This window comes from Triturus cristatus, chromosome 7 (assembly GCF_964204655.1).
Source record: "Triturus cristatus chromosome 7, aTriCri1.1, whole genome shotgun sequence".
Lineage (NCBI taxonomy): Eukaryota > Metazoa > Chordata > Amphibia > Caudata > Salamandridae > Triturus > Triturus cristatus.
This window is the reverse complement of record NC_140590.1, coordinates 665,297,610-665,312,692: the sequence shown is the minus strand read 5'-3', so window position 1 is coordinate 665,312,692 and position 15,083 is coordinate 665,297,610. Positions and strand designations below refer to the sequence as shown.

Below are 15,083 nucleotides of genomic sequence, written 5' to 3'. Positions count from 1 at the left end.
GGGCAACAATGGGGCGGGGAAGGAGAAGTGAATAAAGAGAGACTGCCTTATCAAGGAGGTATCAGAAGTCCTCTGCTGCGTCTCCGTCTATTCTGCCTTGGCTATCTCAGCATCTGGATAGGAAAGAAAATAATCAAACATGCAAATCTAGACACCTTCATATATTAATTACTTTTGTCAGAGTATTTATACATCCTAATTACTCCAAGACTAAAAGTCATTGCTTCTCTCTTGTAGAAGTTGTTATTCTCTCAGTTATTCGTTGTTGTATAATGAGCTTTCCTGTGGTGAAAAAAAGGAGATTTTCCAATAATCTGTGCAAAATTACTCTCACATGTTTCACGTAGTCCTCCATGTTTTTGGAAAAAATCAATATGTCGTCAATGTATACGACAGCCACCCGATCCAATAATTCACATAAAACATCATTCACCAGATGTTGGAAGGCTGCTGGGGCATTACTCAAACCATACGACATCACCTGGTATTCGAAGAGACCGTATTTGGTTTGGAAGGCTGTCTTCCTTTCATCGCCTACAACAACTCTTATCAAGTGATAGGCTTCTCTCAAGTCTAGCTTGGTGTATACCTTCGCCCCTTAGACCTGATCCAATAATTGTGAAATGGAAGGCAAGAGATACTGATTTTTTATTGTGACCTGGTTCAGGGCTCTGTAATCAATACAGATGGGAAGGCTCCCATCTTCCTTTGGGATAAAAAATAGTGGTGATGAAGCAGGGGATTGAGAGGGCTGGATAAAACCATTCTTTAAGTATTCATCCAAATAGGTCTTGGGACACTGATTTTCCGCTTTAGTAAGTGCGTAAATGCGACTGCAAGAGAGGATGGCTACAGGTTCTAGCTCTATCTTGCAGTCATATTCTCGGTGGGGTGGGAGTTTACCCGCATTCTTTTATCAAATACACTGGCTAGATCTTGGTATTCTGTGTGAATTTCCTATAACTCCATGACACAGATCCTGTTGGTGAGCTGAGCCAATTCGGTGGCTGGAGAACCTTCTGACTTGATTCCTTGTTTATGAAAGCAATTCTTCTGGCAGACCGAGAATAAAGTGGAATTAGGGGGCATCAATTAAATTGAACCTTAAAAACTCTTGATAACCCTGCAATCCAAGTAACTCAATGGTCTCTATCTCCTCAGTGATGGGTCCTGATTTGAGATTTGAACCGTCCACTGCTCTGACCACTTCTAAGAGCTTCTTTTTGATGGTATGGATTCCAATTTCTTTTGCATACTTTAAATCGCAAAAATTGCCAGTCGCTCCATTTGCGCCAGGGCATCCTACAGTTCATCCTTGAGTCCACGGTAGAAGATTGCTGATCGCTTACATTCTGGCCACTCAGTTTCGACAATTAATTTATTAAACTGGGCTATATAAGCAACAAGGTCTCCATTTCCCTGCTTGAGATCCAATAACTCATTATCCGTGGCTTGATTTTGCAGATCTCCTGTCAAAAATTCTCAAAAACTCTCTTTTAAAAAGTTCAAAATCATACAAAACTGGGTTGTTGCGAGATAACAAAGGCATTGTGCATGAACTGCATCACCGCTCAAATAAGACAGCATGAATGCAACCTTAGCCTGATCTTCAGCAAACACTACTGATCTACATAGAAAGTGCAAAAAGCATTGTGTAAGAAACACTTGCTCTTTGTGTGGGTCCCCACTATACCTTTCAGGATTGGCCAATGGAATGATAGGAGAATCTGAATGAATTACTTCGGTAGCCACCTCTGAAGCTGCTTTTCTATTAGCCTCTAAACCAGGTAATGAGGAAGATCATGATCATGCCACAAATTCCTCTGTTCTTTGTCTAATTATATGTGTTTCCTGCTGAGACCTTTTTATCTCTTCCCTTAAACTCTTATTCTCTTCCACAGTTTGAGTTAACTGAATTTGCAGGTTTTCTAATATTCCTGCAAGGCCTTTAGATCCAACCCCTCCGTCATTTTGACTCAGGTGGAAAGAGTTTAGAGGCACTTCAATCTGTCAAGCACCTTGACTGATTCCACAGGAGCCGAAGATGGTCCCAAAGCCCCTCCACCAGTACCTCCATCAACAGCTAATTCTCTTGGTGAGGGCAACAATGGGGGGGAAAGGGGAAGTGGCTAATGAGAGACTGTCTTATCACGGAGGTATCAGAAGTCCCCTGCTGCGTCTCCGTCTATTCTGCCTTGGGTTTGTATCCCAGCATCTGCATAGGAAAGAAAATAATCAAACATGCAAATCTAAACATCTTCAAATATCAATTACTTTTGTCAGACTATTTATACATCCTAATTGCCCCAAGACTAAAAGGCATTTGCTTCTCTCTTGTAGAAATTGTTATTCTCTCAGTTATTCGTTGTTGTATAATGAGCTTTCCTGTGGTGACATTCAATATTGATTTAGACGATTGAATTCAGTTCTTTTACTTTTACAGAAGTGAGAGATAACTTGTAACAGTCTTTAGTTTAAATGCTTCGTGTTAATTTAAGTTGTTCTTCATCGGAAGTGGCATGAACTGATACAAATAAGCTGGAAAAGACAATACCTTAATCTTCTCGCTGAGTTTTCCACTGTAGTGAGGCTTACTGGCAAAGAAATTCTTCAAGAATACTTTCACGAGACAAAGTTTTCAAATAGATTAATTGAGACTTGCTTTTAACTAAACTAGCTTCTAAATTAAACTAATTACGCAGCTGCCTCTTGCTATATTTAGCTTAGTTTAATGTTTGTTGCGCATTCGTTTAAACAGAGACTCTTTCTCCCTACTTCTTAATTAAGGAAACGGAACCGTTCAGAAAACTGCTTGCAAATTCAGAAATGCTTCAACAATTCTCCTCAGAAATACTGCGCTGTGGAAAGACCATTTGCTCGCCTCATGGGTACAGTTGAAGTGCGCTGTTCCTAATTGGAACATGCGCATTAGTCTCCTTGTCCTTCACGAGTCTATAAACACTAGACTGCTGACCCTGCATTAGTAATGGAACCTCACTTCCTGGATTAGTGTTACTAGAATCTTGCAGCATTCTCAGAGAGTGTTTTAAGGCTCTCTTAGAGGTAAACTGAAGTCTCCTCCAACGTGGGTATTTTACTGCTCTCCTTAAACAATTGCCCACCTTCAATCCAACTTTGCCTAAACTTGCACTGGCCACGGTGGATTTGACATCAGCAAATACAATTTTTTTAAAACCTTAGAAATTCACTGAAAATAGAAAAGTAACAGGGACATTATAGTTAGGCTCAGATTACACGTGTACAAACCAGTAAAATTCACTTACGTCCCCGCAATCCACTGCTTAAGACCTCACATATTATATCATGACATGGTCAGTGACATTACTGATGACATCGCTGATGACATCTTCCCACAGAACCACTCACACTCATACTCACACCCCCATTCAACCTCTTGAACGCCTATTCATACACCTGTCCAACCACTGACAGGCAGTTATTTAAATAGGGCCTACTCGATAATTGAGTTGTAGAACAGCGTAATAAATGTAAGGGTTTTATTAAAAAATGAATTAAAATATTCTGTACAAATTATTTGCCATTGAGGCTCTTTAGTAAAGACAGCATTCTAGAGTAGAGCAAAATCAAAATTATTGTATCAAGCGGGTAGCAAATTCAAGTGATAAATGGACAGCATACCTAGCAGCTTTAGAAAGATACTGGTTTCACCCACAAAATAAAGGATTTATATACACTATTTTGGCATATTAATTCACTAAAACTGCAGAATCATGTGGTATGATAAAAAATGTTGCATTCTCAGCAAATCAGAGAACAGTTTTATTAAACACCATTTGCCTTTTCACCTAAGCACTATCCCACTACATGAATATTCATGCTGCCCACTATATGTCAATGTCATCAGGAGCTGGTTGAACATGAATAACAGCAAACTATTGTGAATGATTAGGGCATGGTAAGCTAGCGGAAGGACCTTGGAAAACTATATGGTTTTAGGACCAAGATAACGAAGATTTCATCCAGAGAAACAAAAGCAAAATAAATGTGCAGGGGTGAGACATCCATTTTGAAAAACATGGCTTCCAGGCCCAAGTCAAGACCTAGTTAGCAAGGGTTTGGAAAACATTTTTTTACAAGTCAAAGGAAATTTGTTTAAAAGACCTTCACTCTATATCACTGTGTGCATTTATAATCAAGAGTAAAACTATTTTCTGCACTTTGTAAGTGATGCACAAAAATACAAATTAATCAAATTATTTAACAATACTAGCATTAAGATCCACAATTATGGCCAGTTGCCATATCACTTTATTTGAAGACCCAGCAAAGTATTTTTTTTTTATTTATGGTGAATTGTCAGCACCTGGCATTGCAGTTCCATGGTAGGATAATACAAATAAGAACCACCATTAGAAAATCATGAATGGTTTGTATGTTCTTTGAACTTCGTCAATAGCTATATGGCCTTGGTCGATGCGTTTTCTGTGAGTTGTCAAGTGCTTCCCAAATAAGGCACCACTCATAATATGAGCAGCAGGTGGAGTTGGCACTGGCTTCAGAGAACTAGATATAAGAAACCCATGCTTAGTATATATTTTTGTAGTGTTTTATTAAAGGAGAATGTCACTTTTCACCTCCTCGAATCAGTTAGTTATGTGTACAAGGTTAGTCTTACCATTTTTCACTCGCTGGGTTAAAGAGACTACAGAGTCAAAGCTATCAGTAAAAAAGTGTCCATAACAGTTGAAGACTAGTCAGAGTTTGACACGTTTTTTTAACAGTAAACAACTACTACCAGTAGTAGCCACCTGTCTATGTTTTGGAACACAATACGGTAAAATGGCAACCAGGATGAACACAGAAGAGTCAACAATCACGTAAAAAGAATGTCGGTTTTGGATAGTGAAAAATTGTGTTATTATGAAATAAGCATGCAATAATTCAAACTCATGTTTAGCTTTTTGAGAAAAAGAATGTGGCCGATTTGAGAATACTTTCTGGATTTGCACCTTTAAGTACAGTCACCCTTTTGAGTCCCCCGTCCACATTTTCAGTTTGGTTTTCTGCTGCTCAATGCTCTGTGGCTCTGCCAATCAGTTGTGTGCTCTTCTCTATAAATATGATAGCAATTGTTTACACCCAATTGGCTGTTCAACTTCCCAGTAAGTCCATGGTGTTTGGCAGAGAAAATGCAACAGTGATGTGAAATTTTATTACAATATGTGGACTGCAATGAGTATGTTCACCACCTTAATGACTCATGTCGAGGGAGAGAAAGTTATTCAACTATATTAAAACCTGCATGTAAACCGAACAGTTCTAGGAGTTATGAGTGTGTGATTCAATGTGCTTTATGTTCTACGAGAGATCAAATGTTTGTGTTAGGTTGACAGGTCTCAAAAATATGTCATATTCAGGACGCTTAGCCCTCAACCAACCCTGGCGTGCTAAGCTTCATCATCGGTTCCATTCCTCACATCACACATGTGTGGTTGGTCAACACATGACTGGACTCATCTTAAAAGTAAAGAAGTTCTTATGCAGGATGCAAGAAATTAATTTTGGTCCCAGTCAAGGTAACAAAGAATGAGAATGCAATTTCTCCGACCTCAATGCAACAAATGGCATGGGCCCAACATTGTTTCGTTATAAATGCCATATGGTAGACCTAGTCTCTGTTTTATTCAGGTAATCGAATGGTTAAGTATAAAAAAAACAGTGGAGTGAATTGCTCCTTAAATAGTGGTTGGCATGTTGCAACCTTCTACATGTGCCTGCTAGAAGGTCAGAAAAATTACATCAAAACGTTTATCTCTAGTCTAAATCTATGGTAGGTAATCCTGATTATGTAGTGCATTGTCTACCTAGTGAGAGGCAGAGATAACTGAACAAAGATGAAAAGAAAAATATATTTCTTTCAGATATCCTAAACCAGTATTTTCAGTATAGTGAGAATAGAGATTGGCAAGGTTGTGTCTGTACTTCATTGGGGAGAAGGGTGAATCCCCTATGACTAAAATAACAGAATTACCGGTTCAGTATATTTGAAATAAATACACATTAATTTGCTTAAATTAATCTCCACCATCCCACAAAAAACCTCACTTATTTTGAAAGTGATCCCGCTATCCTTTTCACCAGTCACACACTAGTGATGAGATGATCTAATGACGAGGTTTGTGATCACAGGGTGTGTGAGAGTTCAGCATTCAGAATAAGTTATACCCCTGGGATTTATCAGCACAACACAAACATTTGATCCCTAACACACCTTAGGTCAGTTAGGATCCACTACATATATCCTAGAGTAACAGAGGAGTTCCTACATTTACACCCCACCACAACTGAAATTCACATTTCATCCAGAGCACTTTCTCAGACATTCTCTGATGTTTATCTTGGCTCAGATCTGGAAGGAGAGGTTCTTTCTCATCCCTATCAGGGTGGATGTTTTTGGGGACTCAGAGCCCCTGAGAGGGGAACATCATCTTCTGCTACCTTGAGCAGAGGCTTCTGTGAAGGTTTACAGGATTGGGATTTAGTGGATATTGTGCATTGACTGGACCTAGCAGAATCTTCTATCACTGGATAAAAATGGCACCCAGTCAAAGACTCCTCAGAAAATCTTAAGAAAGAAGAATTCTGTCTGACCCACTAGTGAAGTAGCACGAATTACTCTGGCTCTCTATTTGTACACAGAGACTGAAACTACTCTCCAATGCGCAGCTGGCTGCTGTTCTGTTGTCTGCCTCATAGACACAGAAGGCACAAAAGGCTGAAAGTACACTCCATCCGGAGTGGAAGAATTAAGTGCCCGATTTAGAGTGGAATGAACTAGACCGTGTGGGAGCCCTTGCTGAAGAGAGACCTGGAGCCGTGAAGCATGCCCTGGGCTTCTGGGGGCCTTAAGAGAAACCAGGAGTGAATTTCCCAGCATCACAAAATATGTTACCTTAGTCATTTGTTTTGACTATTGGAAGACAGGGCAAGGCACCAAAGCTGCCCAAGAATGGTGAAGCCTAGCCAGCTATGAATTACTAGTATTTCTCAATCAGAGTATTTTCCAGCACTGTTCAAGGCTACAGCGTGAATGAGAAAAAGAAGTATATGATTTCAGGTAGCCCTTATTTGGTACAGATGTTTGCTTTACCAAACTGAAGAAATCTGTAAACTTAGGACATGGGACTATGGTAAGGCAAAACATTCATTCTAGTAGCAAGGTGACCTTGTTGGCTGTGAAATCTGACCTTGTCTGCTCTGCGTTTTTGGCATCAAACCTAAAAGCCTAGGCAAACACTCCATGACAACATAGCTGCTTTCCTCAATGTATTCAAGCATCCTACCTTTTCCCTCTTCATGAAACTAAAAACTGGAAAAGTAACAATCCAAAGTCCCAAAGTGACTCATGCGACCTTCAAGGCTTACTTGATCCTCACGGTCCACCTCCAATCATCTGTAAGTCCTGAGCCACCATGAAGATTGACCTTAATTGCCATCTGTTCTTTTAGCCCTAAAACTTTCATGTATACCTAAAGACCCCTTAATCCATTTTAACCACTTTTCTATCATTGAGCATATTACATTTTACAAGTTTTCTAAATTGGATGGGATATCATTTTTGTTGTGCTCTTACCTTTAACAGTGTTTACTACTGCTTGTCCCACATTTCCCGGGTGGATTGCATGCTGCTTGTCCCATAACTACCATGAGCTAAGTAGAGTTTCTCAGTGAAATGTGTTGTGACCAACATAATTGTGCATTAACAAGTTGGCAGGGCAACCACTCCCAGTTTCTTTCCCATTTTCTGACACTATCCTTTGCTTGAGTATTCAGGGCTCAGTTATGTAGCTGTGACACCCCAGTCCCCTGTAACATGTTTTATCCAATACGCTGAATGCTTTTCACAGCAACATTCTACAGTAGAATGACTTTCACAGTTATAGTAGAATCTTAAAAAACTAAAAGGAATATGATATTTAGGTCTTTGCTTTGTCTTTTAGCTGTGTTTCGCATTAAGCATGCTAGCTAACCCGACTGTAGTTCTCCTGGATGAACCTTCAACTGGGATGGACCCTAAAGGACAACAGAGAGTGTGGTAAGTCAATACCTGCTTTAAAAGGATTTCAGGACTCTAGTTATTATTCTGATATGCTTTTCACAATCTACCCTTCAGTCACCCTAAGAGAAGTGCTTTTCTCATCACTTATTTATTCATTTAATTATAAATATTTGGGAGACTTTTGAGGATAGTGGGCCACAGAAGAGGGGTCAGAGATTAATATATATATATACATTTTCAGTTGTTTCCTGAATGTCCATGGTTGTTGGAGTTATGAAGGAGTTGAGGCTGATTGTTGCACAGTTGATGTCCAACCACTGTAAGGCACCTGTCTTCTTTGGACTTGCAGTGTATTCTTAGGACTGCAAGAAGGTTGAAAATGTTAGAATGAAGTGGCCTGGAAGTATTTTTTTTATTGTATTCTCTTGAAATTTCGTTGCTGAGCCATCAAGGCATTTCAATGTGAAACACACACCTTTGAAGGTGACTCTTTGCTTTACAACCAGCCAGAGGAGTTTTCTGAAAATCTGAGTAAAGTTTTGCCCAAGTCACAGATGAGACAGAAAGCAGCAATTCTGGAGGCTGTTTGTTTGCTTGGCGGGCAGGTTCAACGAATAGGAAGCTTGGGAATCAAACCAAGAGTTTATTTGAGCTCTACAAACTGAGAGGTTTTGGTCTTCTGATATGAATGTTAAAGATTTTATTAGCAAATTTAGTAGGTTGGATGTAAAAGGGACCACTGTCTCCGTTTGGGAGTTGAGGTTTAAGTCTGCATCCTAGAAAGTACCTAAGGTTTTGATCTTAGCTTTTTTGCTACAATTTCTCTGAAGTGGATTGAAAGGGCACAGGTGAGTTCAATTCTCTTCAGAAGGTTGAGAGGACCCTAATACTAGGACTTTGGTCAAAAAGCCATTGAGATTTAGGCAGTTGCAACTTGTTGAGCTTTCAATTACTATTAGGCCATTGGAGGCATATGTGAATTGGTTTTCTGAGTCTGTTACTTCTAGATATACATGCATGTCAGCAATACAGGGTGGACTGAGTGTTTGAAGGAATGAATGAGGTTTTACATAAATATTGAAGAGTAAGGAGACAGTGGAGAGCCCGAAGGTACTCCACAAGTTACCAGACAAAGGAGAGAGGTGAGAATACAAGTCTGAATTTTTATGACCTTTCTGTGACAAAGGATTTGATACATTCACATGATTGAACTGTGACCTGGGCCTCTGATTGAAGTCTGAGCAGGAGAAAGCTGTAGCTCATCATATTACAAGCAGTGGACATAGAGAGAAGGCTCAGCATGCAAAGCAATTTCCGGTCAGTCGTTTCAAGGATGTTGTAATGCACATTTAGAGAGGCTTTTTGGTTCAATCTTTGAGGGAGAAGCCAAATTGATTGGAGTCCAGAAAACTTTTAGATTTGAGGTGATATAATTCTCCATAATTTTAGAAGTCTGGGGAATGCCAGCAATGGATTGAAATGGGATGGAAGCAAGTAAGAAAGAAAAAAACGACAAGCAGGGACGGACTTGTCTTGTTTGCTCTGGTCCTGTGTCCAAACTGCTGTCTACGACATTTTATTTTTTGTTGCCTCTCAATTTATGTTTTAAAGTGTCCAATGTATGGCAAATTGGTAGCTGGTCATTTTTAGTTGGGCTAAATACTTGATGTTTACTTCAGGTGGTGCGTTTATAGGCCCCCTGGCTGCCTATATTTCCTTCAAGTATATATGAATGTTGCCTGCCTAAATGGAATTATGTGATTCTGCCTCTCTTTTGACAGTCTGAGGCCCTCCAGTAGCTCTTGCATTCAACATGCCAGTGGTTCCATGGCAAACGCAAACAAGCGTGATGATAGCCGGCAGCCCTGGTGGGGGTCCCTATCTATTTGCCAACAAGTATTCATGACAGATCTATACTCTCACTCTCAGGTTTGAATATAGCAGCAGAATTCAGGCAACATAGGACTGTGGCAAATAGGCCCACAAAATGCTGTTAAAGGCCTTTTCCATTTCTGCCGCCACTGCCGCTGAGTAGGTGGTGTAAAAAAAGTTGGCCCTCCATCGGGTTCATAAGCAATTAACTTCCTATTTGGTTAGGTATGTCTCCTGAAGTAGGAAGACATGCATAGAGTGTTTTGCCAGATACGAGCTGGCATGGTGGAGTCCGGTTGACAGTGCGTCCATTATGTGGATAAACTTGTATATTGGGGGATGTCTTTCTCCCGGCAAGAACGCTCTCTGGTCTGGGTGAACCAGTGATGGCAAATCAGAGAGGATCCAATTTGCTATAATTTTCTTTAAGATCTTGCAGTCTAAGTTGAGGAGGGACAGGGGCCTGTATGCACTCCTGTCCATCGGTTCTCAGCCTCGCTTTGGTATTATAACAATAACAGCTTCTTGTGAGGTCTTCGGCAGACAGCCGGATTTGCGTGCCGCTTCATAGATTTTAACTAGGGGCTTGAGCAGTTCTGCTTGGCTGCATTTAAAGAATTCAAGCGGGAGGCCATCTCTGCCCAGCATCTTCCCGGCTGTGATCTGTTTAATCACAACCATTATCTCGGCCTCCTTGATAGGACCTTACATATGCAATCTAGCCTTTGGAGTCAGCATGGTCAAAGAGGTGGTGTCAGGCAAATAGGAGTCCAGGAGCTTCTCAGGCACCTGTTCAACCAGGCTACACAGGGACTGATAATAACCAGAGAACACCGCCACGATGTCAGCTTTTCTGTATACATAATGTCTGTCCGGATGCTGTATGGCTGTGATGACGTGATGAGCACCCTCTACACTCAGCAGGCCGGTGAGCAGGTGTCCCACATAATTCCTGTCAGCGTGAGTCCTCACCAGGTACTCCTGATAGTTCTGAAGGGCAGGCTTAGAACCTATGTCATCATGTTCCAGTCTGAGCAGGGTCAGGTAATGGTGGGCCTCCATCATAGTTACCACACATATTTCCAGACTCCAGATAGGTTCGCTATGCGAAATGCACTCTGCTTGAGTTTGCAGGTCCCCCCAGTGTATGCCTTAAACACGTCCCGCTTGATCAGTGGAGATAATGCTGAGCCCATGTTGAGCTCAAAGTAGGGTGTTATTTCTTCCTTCATAGTACTATGAAACAACAGCATCATCCAAGGCAACACAGCTGAGCTGTTAAGAGGGGATTCACGTCCTCAGCCTGCCTCCTGGCACCTTTATAGCCCCCATGTGGCTCCCCCATCATGGGACACCTGCGGGTGGCACTCAGGCAAAGCCCAGGCCAAGGTCAGGCCCATCCGTGCCCATCAGAGCCCAGAGGAGACTGGGCTGGGCCACCACTCTTTGCCTGGTCCCAGCCTAAGGTACTGTTCCCCCCCACCCCTGCACTGCCTGCTCTCCCTGCCCCTGAACTGCCACTCCCCCTGCACTGCCTGATGTCCCGGCCCCTCTATTGCTGCTCCCCCTGTGCTGCCGCTCCCCCTGTGCTGTCCCTGTGCTGCCTGCTGTCCCTGTGCTGCTGCTGTCCCTGAGCCCTCCCTGCACTGCCTGCTGTCACTGCCCCTGTGCTGTCGCTCCCCCTGTACTGTTCCTGTGCTGCCTGCTGTCCCTGCCCCTGCGCTACACCCATCAAGACCACCAATGGAGGCCACTGCACGGCCATGCAGTAGATCAGCGGGCACACTGTCAATGCACCGCCGGTTGAACAACAGCCAGCGCTAGGATCTCTGGCCCTCCCGCCCCCCAATGGTACTCCTTCAAGGAACTCATGGACCTGGACCCCGGACACCGAAACAACAGCTGTGCCTCCTCCTCCCCACTATCCACAAAAGCACCCTTCACCTGCTGACATTGCCACTTCTCCTATAACACAACCCACAAAAGATCCAGCACCACTCCTGCCCACAAGATAAAGAGCATCCCTCAACCACTCCACTGTATCCTGCTCAAAGCCCGCTCCCTCTGCAAACACGCCACACTAATATGGGACACAATCACCTGCCACAGATGTTGCCTTCATCACCGAAACATGGCTCAACCCCTCCTTGAACCCTGACATCACCACTGCCACTCTTGAAGGCTACAAGATGATATACTAAGGCCATGCCAACAATCAAGGAAACCATCAGCTGCACCATCACCAATGACGACCCCACGCCTCTAATGGAACACCTCAACTTCCTACTACAAACTAACGTGAAGACTGGCAATAAGAGGCACCCTCACCTACAGACCCGCTGGACCCTGAGTAACATTCTGTGACACCATCCACAACCTCATCGTCCCCCTAGCAATCGACTCTCACCACTACCTCCTAACCAACAATACCAACTCCCTCACCCTCCTAGATAACTTGAACAACATCGGCCTCATCCAACTGGTCATTGAACCCACGCACAAAGCCGGATACACACTCAACCCCTTTTTCACATTCAGCAACAGAATCAAATTCAGCCACACCACAGACCTCACCTGGAAAGACCACACCATTGTATATTTCACCATCACCAATGCCCAGCACACCATCACCAAGCATCAGCTCCCCCCACCGCAGTTGGAGCAAGGTCACTCAAACTCAGTGGTCACAAGCCCTCACTGCCACCTAACCCAAGGCCTTAACAGACCTTGACCAGGCCGTCCAGAACTTCGCCGTCTGGATCACCGACAGAGTTGCCCCACTGAAACCTACAAAATCCAACAAAACCTCCAAACATGCCAGCTGATACATCTCTGAATCTAGCACCACCAAGCGCAACTGCCGCCAGCTGGAGAAATGCTGGTGCACTTCTAAGAACCTCTCCGAAAGAGCAGCTCACAAAACAGCCCTCAGCAAATATCACCAGCACATCAGGGAAGCCAAGAAAGCAGCCCCCGCATGAACTCAGCGGCCAATCACACAAAGGAATTTTTCAAACTAGTCAAAGAATTCTCCAACTCAACAGCCATAGAGAACACCATCCACCCCTCCCAAGAACTCTGTGACATCTCCTCAGACTGCTTCCACAGCAAGATCACCAACATCTACAACAGTTTCAAGCTCCAACCCTCCACCCTCATCCCCAATGACCTCTACTAACCAGCGAACATCAGTCAAAACATTACCACCTGGTCTCTGCTTGCCGCTCTGACCACCTCAGCCATCATGTCTTCCACTCCGGGGCACCCACCAACCCCTGCGTCCACCACCTCTACAACCCTGCAACTAACCGAATCAGCACGCAACTCACCAACCTCCTCAAAAAATCCATCTCCACGGCAACCTTCCCAGACAGATGGAAACACGCCGACATCTGACCCCCCCCTAAAGAAAGTCCTGCTTGACATCAGCGATCTCAAAAATTATCATCTGATCTCCCTGCCCCCCAACCCGGCCAAAGTACTTGAGAAAGCCATTAACCAGCAACTCACCGAATTCCTGGAACAAAACCGCCTGGATACCGTGTTAACCACAGCACTGCGACTGTTCTCATTGCCGCCACTGATGACATCAGAACACTACTCGACCATGGAGAGACTGTTGCCCTGATCCTCCTTGACCTCTCCACGGGGTCCGACACAGTCTCCTACAACATCCTCATCAACAGACTCTACAACATAAGCATACAGCAAGTTGCCCTCAAGTGGATCACCTCCATCCTTACAGGAGGCATGCAGAGCATCTGACTGCCTCTCTTCACCTCCACCACCAAAAACATCATATGCAGCGTACCACAAGGTTCATCCCTCTGCTCCACCCTGTTTAACATCGACATGACCCCTCTCATAGACATCGTCAGATCCCATGAACTCGACATAATATCTGTTGCAGACAACACTCAACCTATACTCTCGCTCACTGAGGACCCCTCCAACGCCAAAGCAAACTTCTGCAATGCCATGACCAACATAGCTAAATGGATGAGTGACAACTGCCTCTGACTCAACTCTGACAAAACTGAAGTACTGATCTTCAGGAAGAACACCTTCGCACTAGACCACAGCTGGAGGGCTGCAGAACTCAGACCTACACCCACACCGACTGACCATGGATGCAACATCTACATCATCTTCGACAGCCAACTGACCATTAAATGACAAGTCAACCCAGTCACTTTCTCCTGCTTCTACACACTTTGCATGCTCTGTAGAATCTACAGAAGGATCCCAACAAACACCAGAAAGACCGTCACTCAGGCACTCGTCACCAGGCACCTCGACTACCGCAATGCCCTCTTTGCCGGCATCTCCACCCAGCTCCTCGGAAGACTGCAGACCATACAGATCTCCACAGCCAGACTCATCATGAACCTCTCCAAACAAATTCACATTGCCTCCCACCTGAGAGAACTCCACTGGCTCCCCATCCAGAAGAGATGCCAGTCCCACACACGTGCCTACAAAGCCCTTCATGGCCTAGGACCTGCCTACATTCTCCATCAACTGAACTTCCACCAATCCTCTAGTTACCTGCGCTTCTCTGCACTCGCACACACTCCCGCATCTGTCACAGCTGCAGCGGTGGCCACTCCTTCTCCTACATTGCTGCCAAGACCTGAAAAGACCTACTCCTCCAGCTCCATACAACTCCCGTGTTGGCATACTTCAGAAAGAGACTCAAGACCTGGCTCTCAGATGGAGACACAGCGTCCAGATACCCCTAAGGAAGACAGTGTTATGCTTTACTAATGCTGATTGAGTTATTGATTGATACCTAATCTCCTAATGTTCTTTGTAAGAATGTTGAGTGGGCAGGGTGTTCAACGTGAGCAGTGAGTGTGAGTTGTTTACTGAGTTTAGAATGGTTCCGTGCCTGCCCTCCATTTCCCTGGTTCCCCCAACCCCACATGACCTGCATGTTCAGCAGTCCTTTATATGCCACAGTACTCACAGAGTCTAAGAAAGTGTGTTGTGGCCTCATGTCTACATAATACAATACAACAAAAACACTCAACCAAAACCCCAACCTTAACTCTCCTCCCCGGGTGGAAATAGAACGTCCCGTCCATGTACATCAAAAGGAAAGACTAGAAGAAGCAGAGTTGGGTCTGCATAGGCAGGGTGTCCAGTCTAGAGTGGAAAGGATAGAGAG

General features: G+C 43.7%; 1 protein-coding gene across 2 annotated transcripts in view; it reads left to right on the top strand.

Annotated features, from left to right (window-relative positions):
* Positions 1-15,083, top strand: part of LOC146810319 (ATP-binding cassette sub-family A member 9-like) — a 1,478,308-nt gene that overhangs the window by 1,397,268 nt on the left and 65,957 nt on the right. For both annotated transcript variants that reach the window (XM_085617315.1, XM_085617314.1), the window contains one exon: positions 7,983-8,077. In XM_085617315.1, the coding sequence (XP_085473441.1) occupies positions 7,983-8,077 (95 nt within the window). The remainder of the gene's footprint in view (positions 1-7,982; positions 8,078-15,083) is intronic.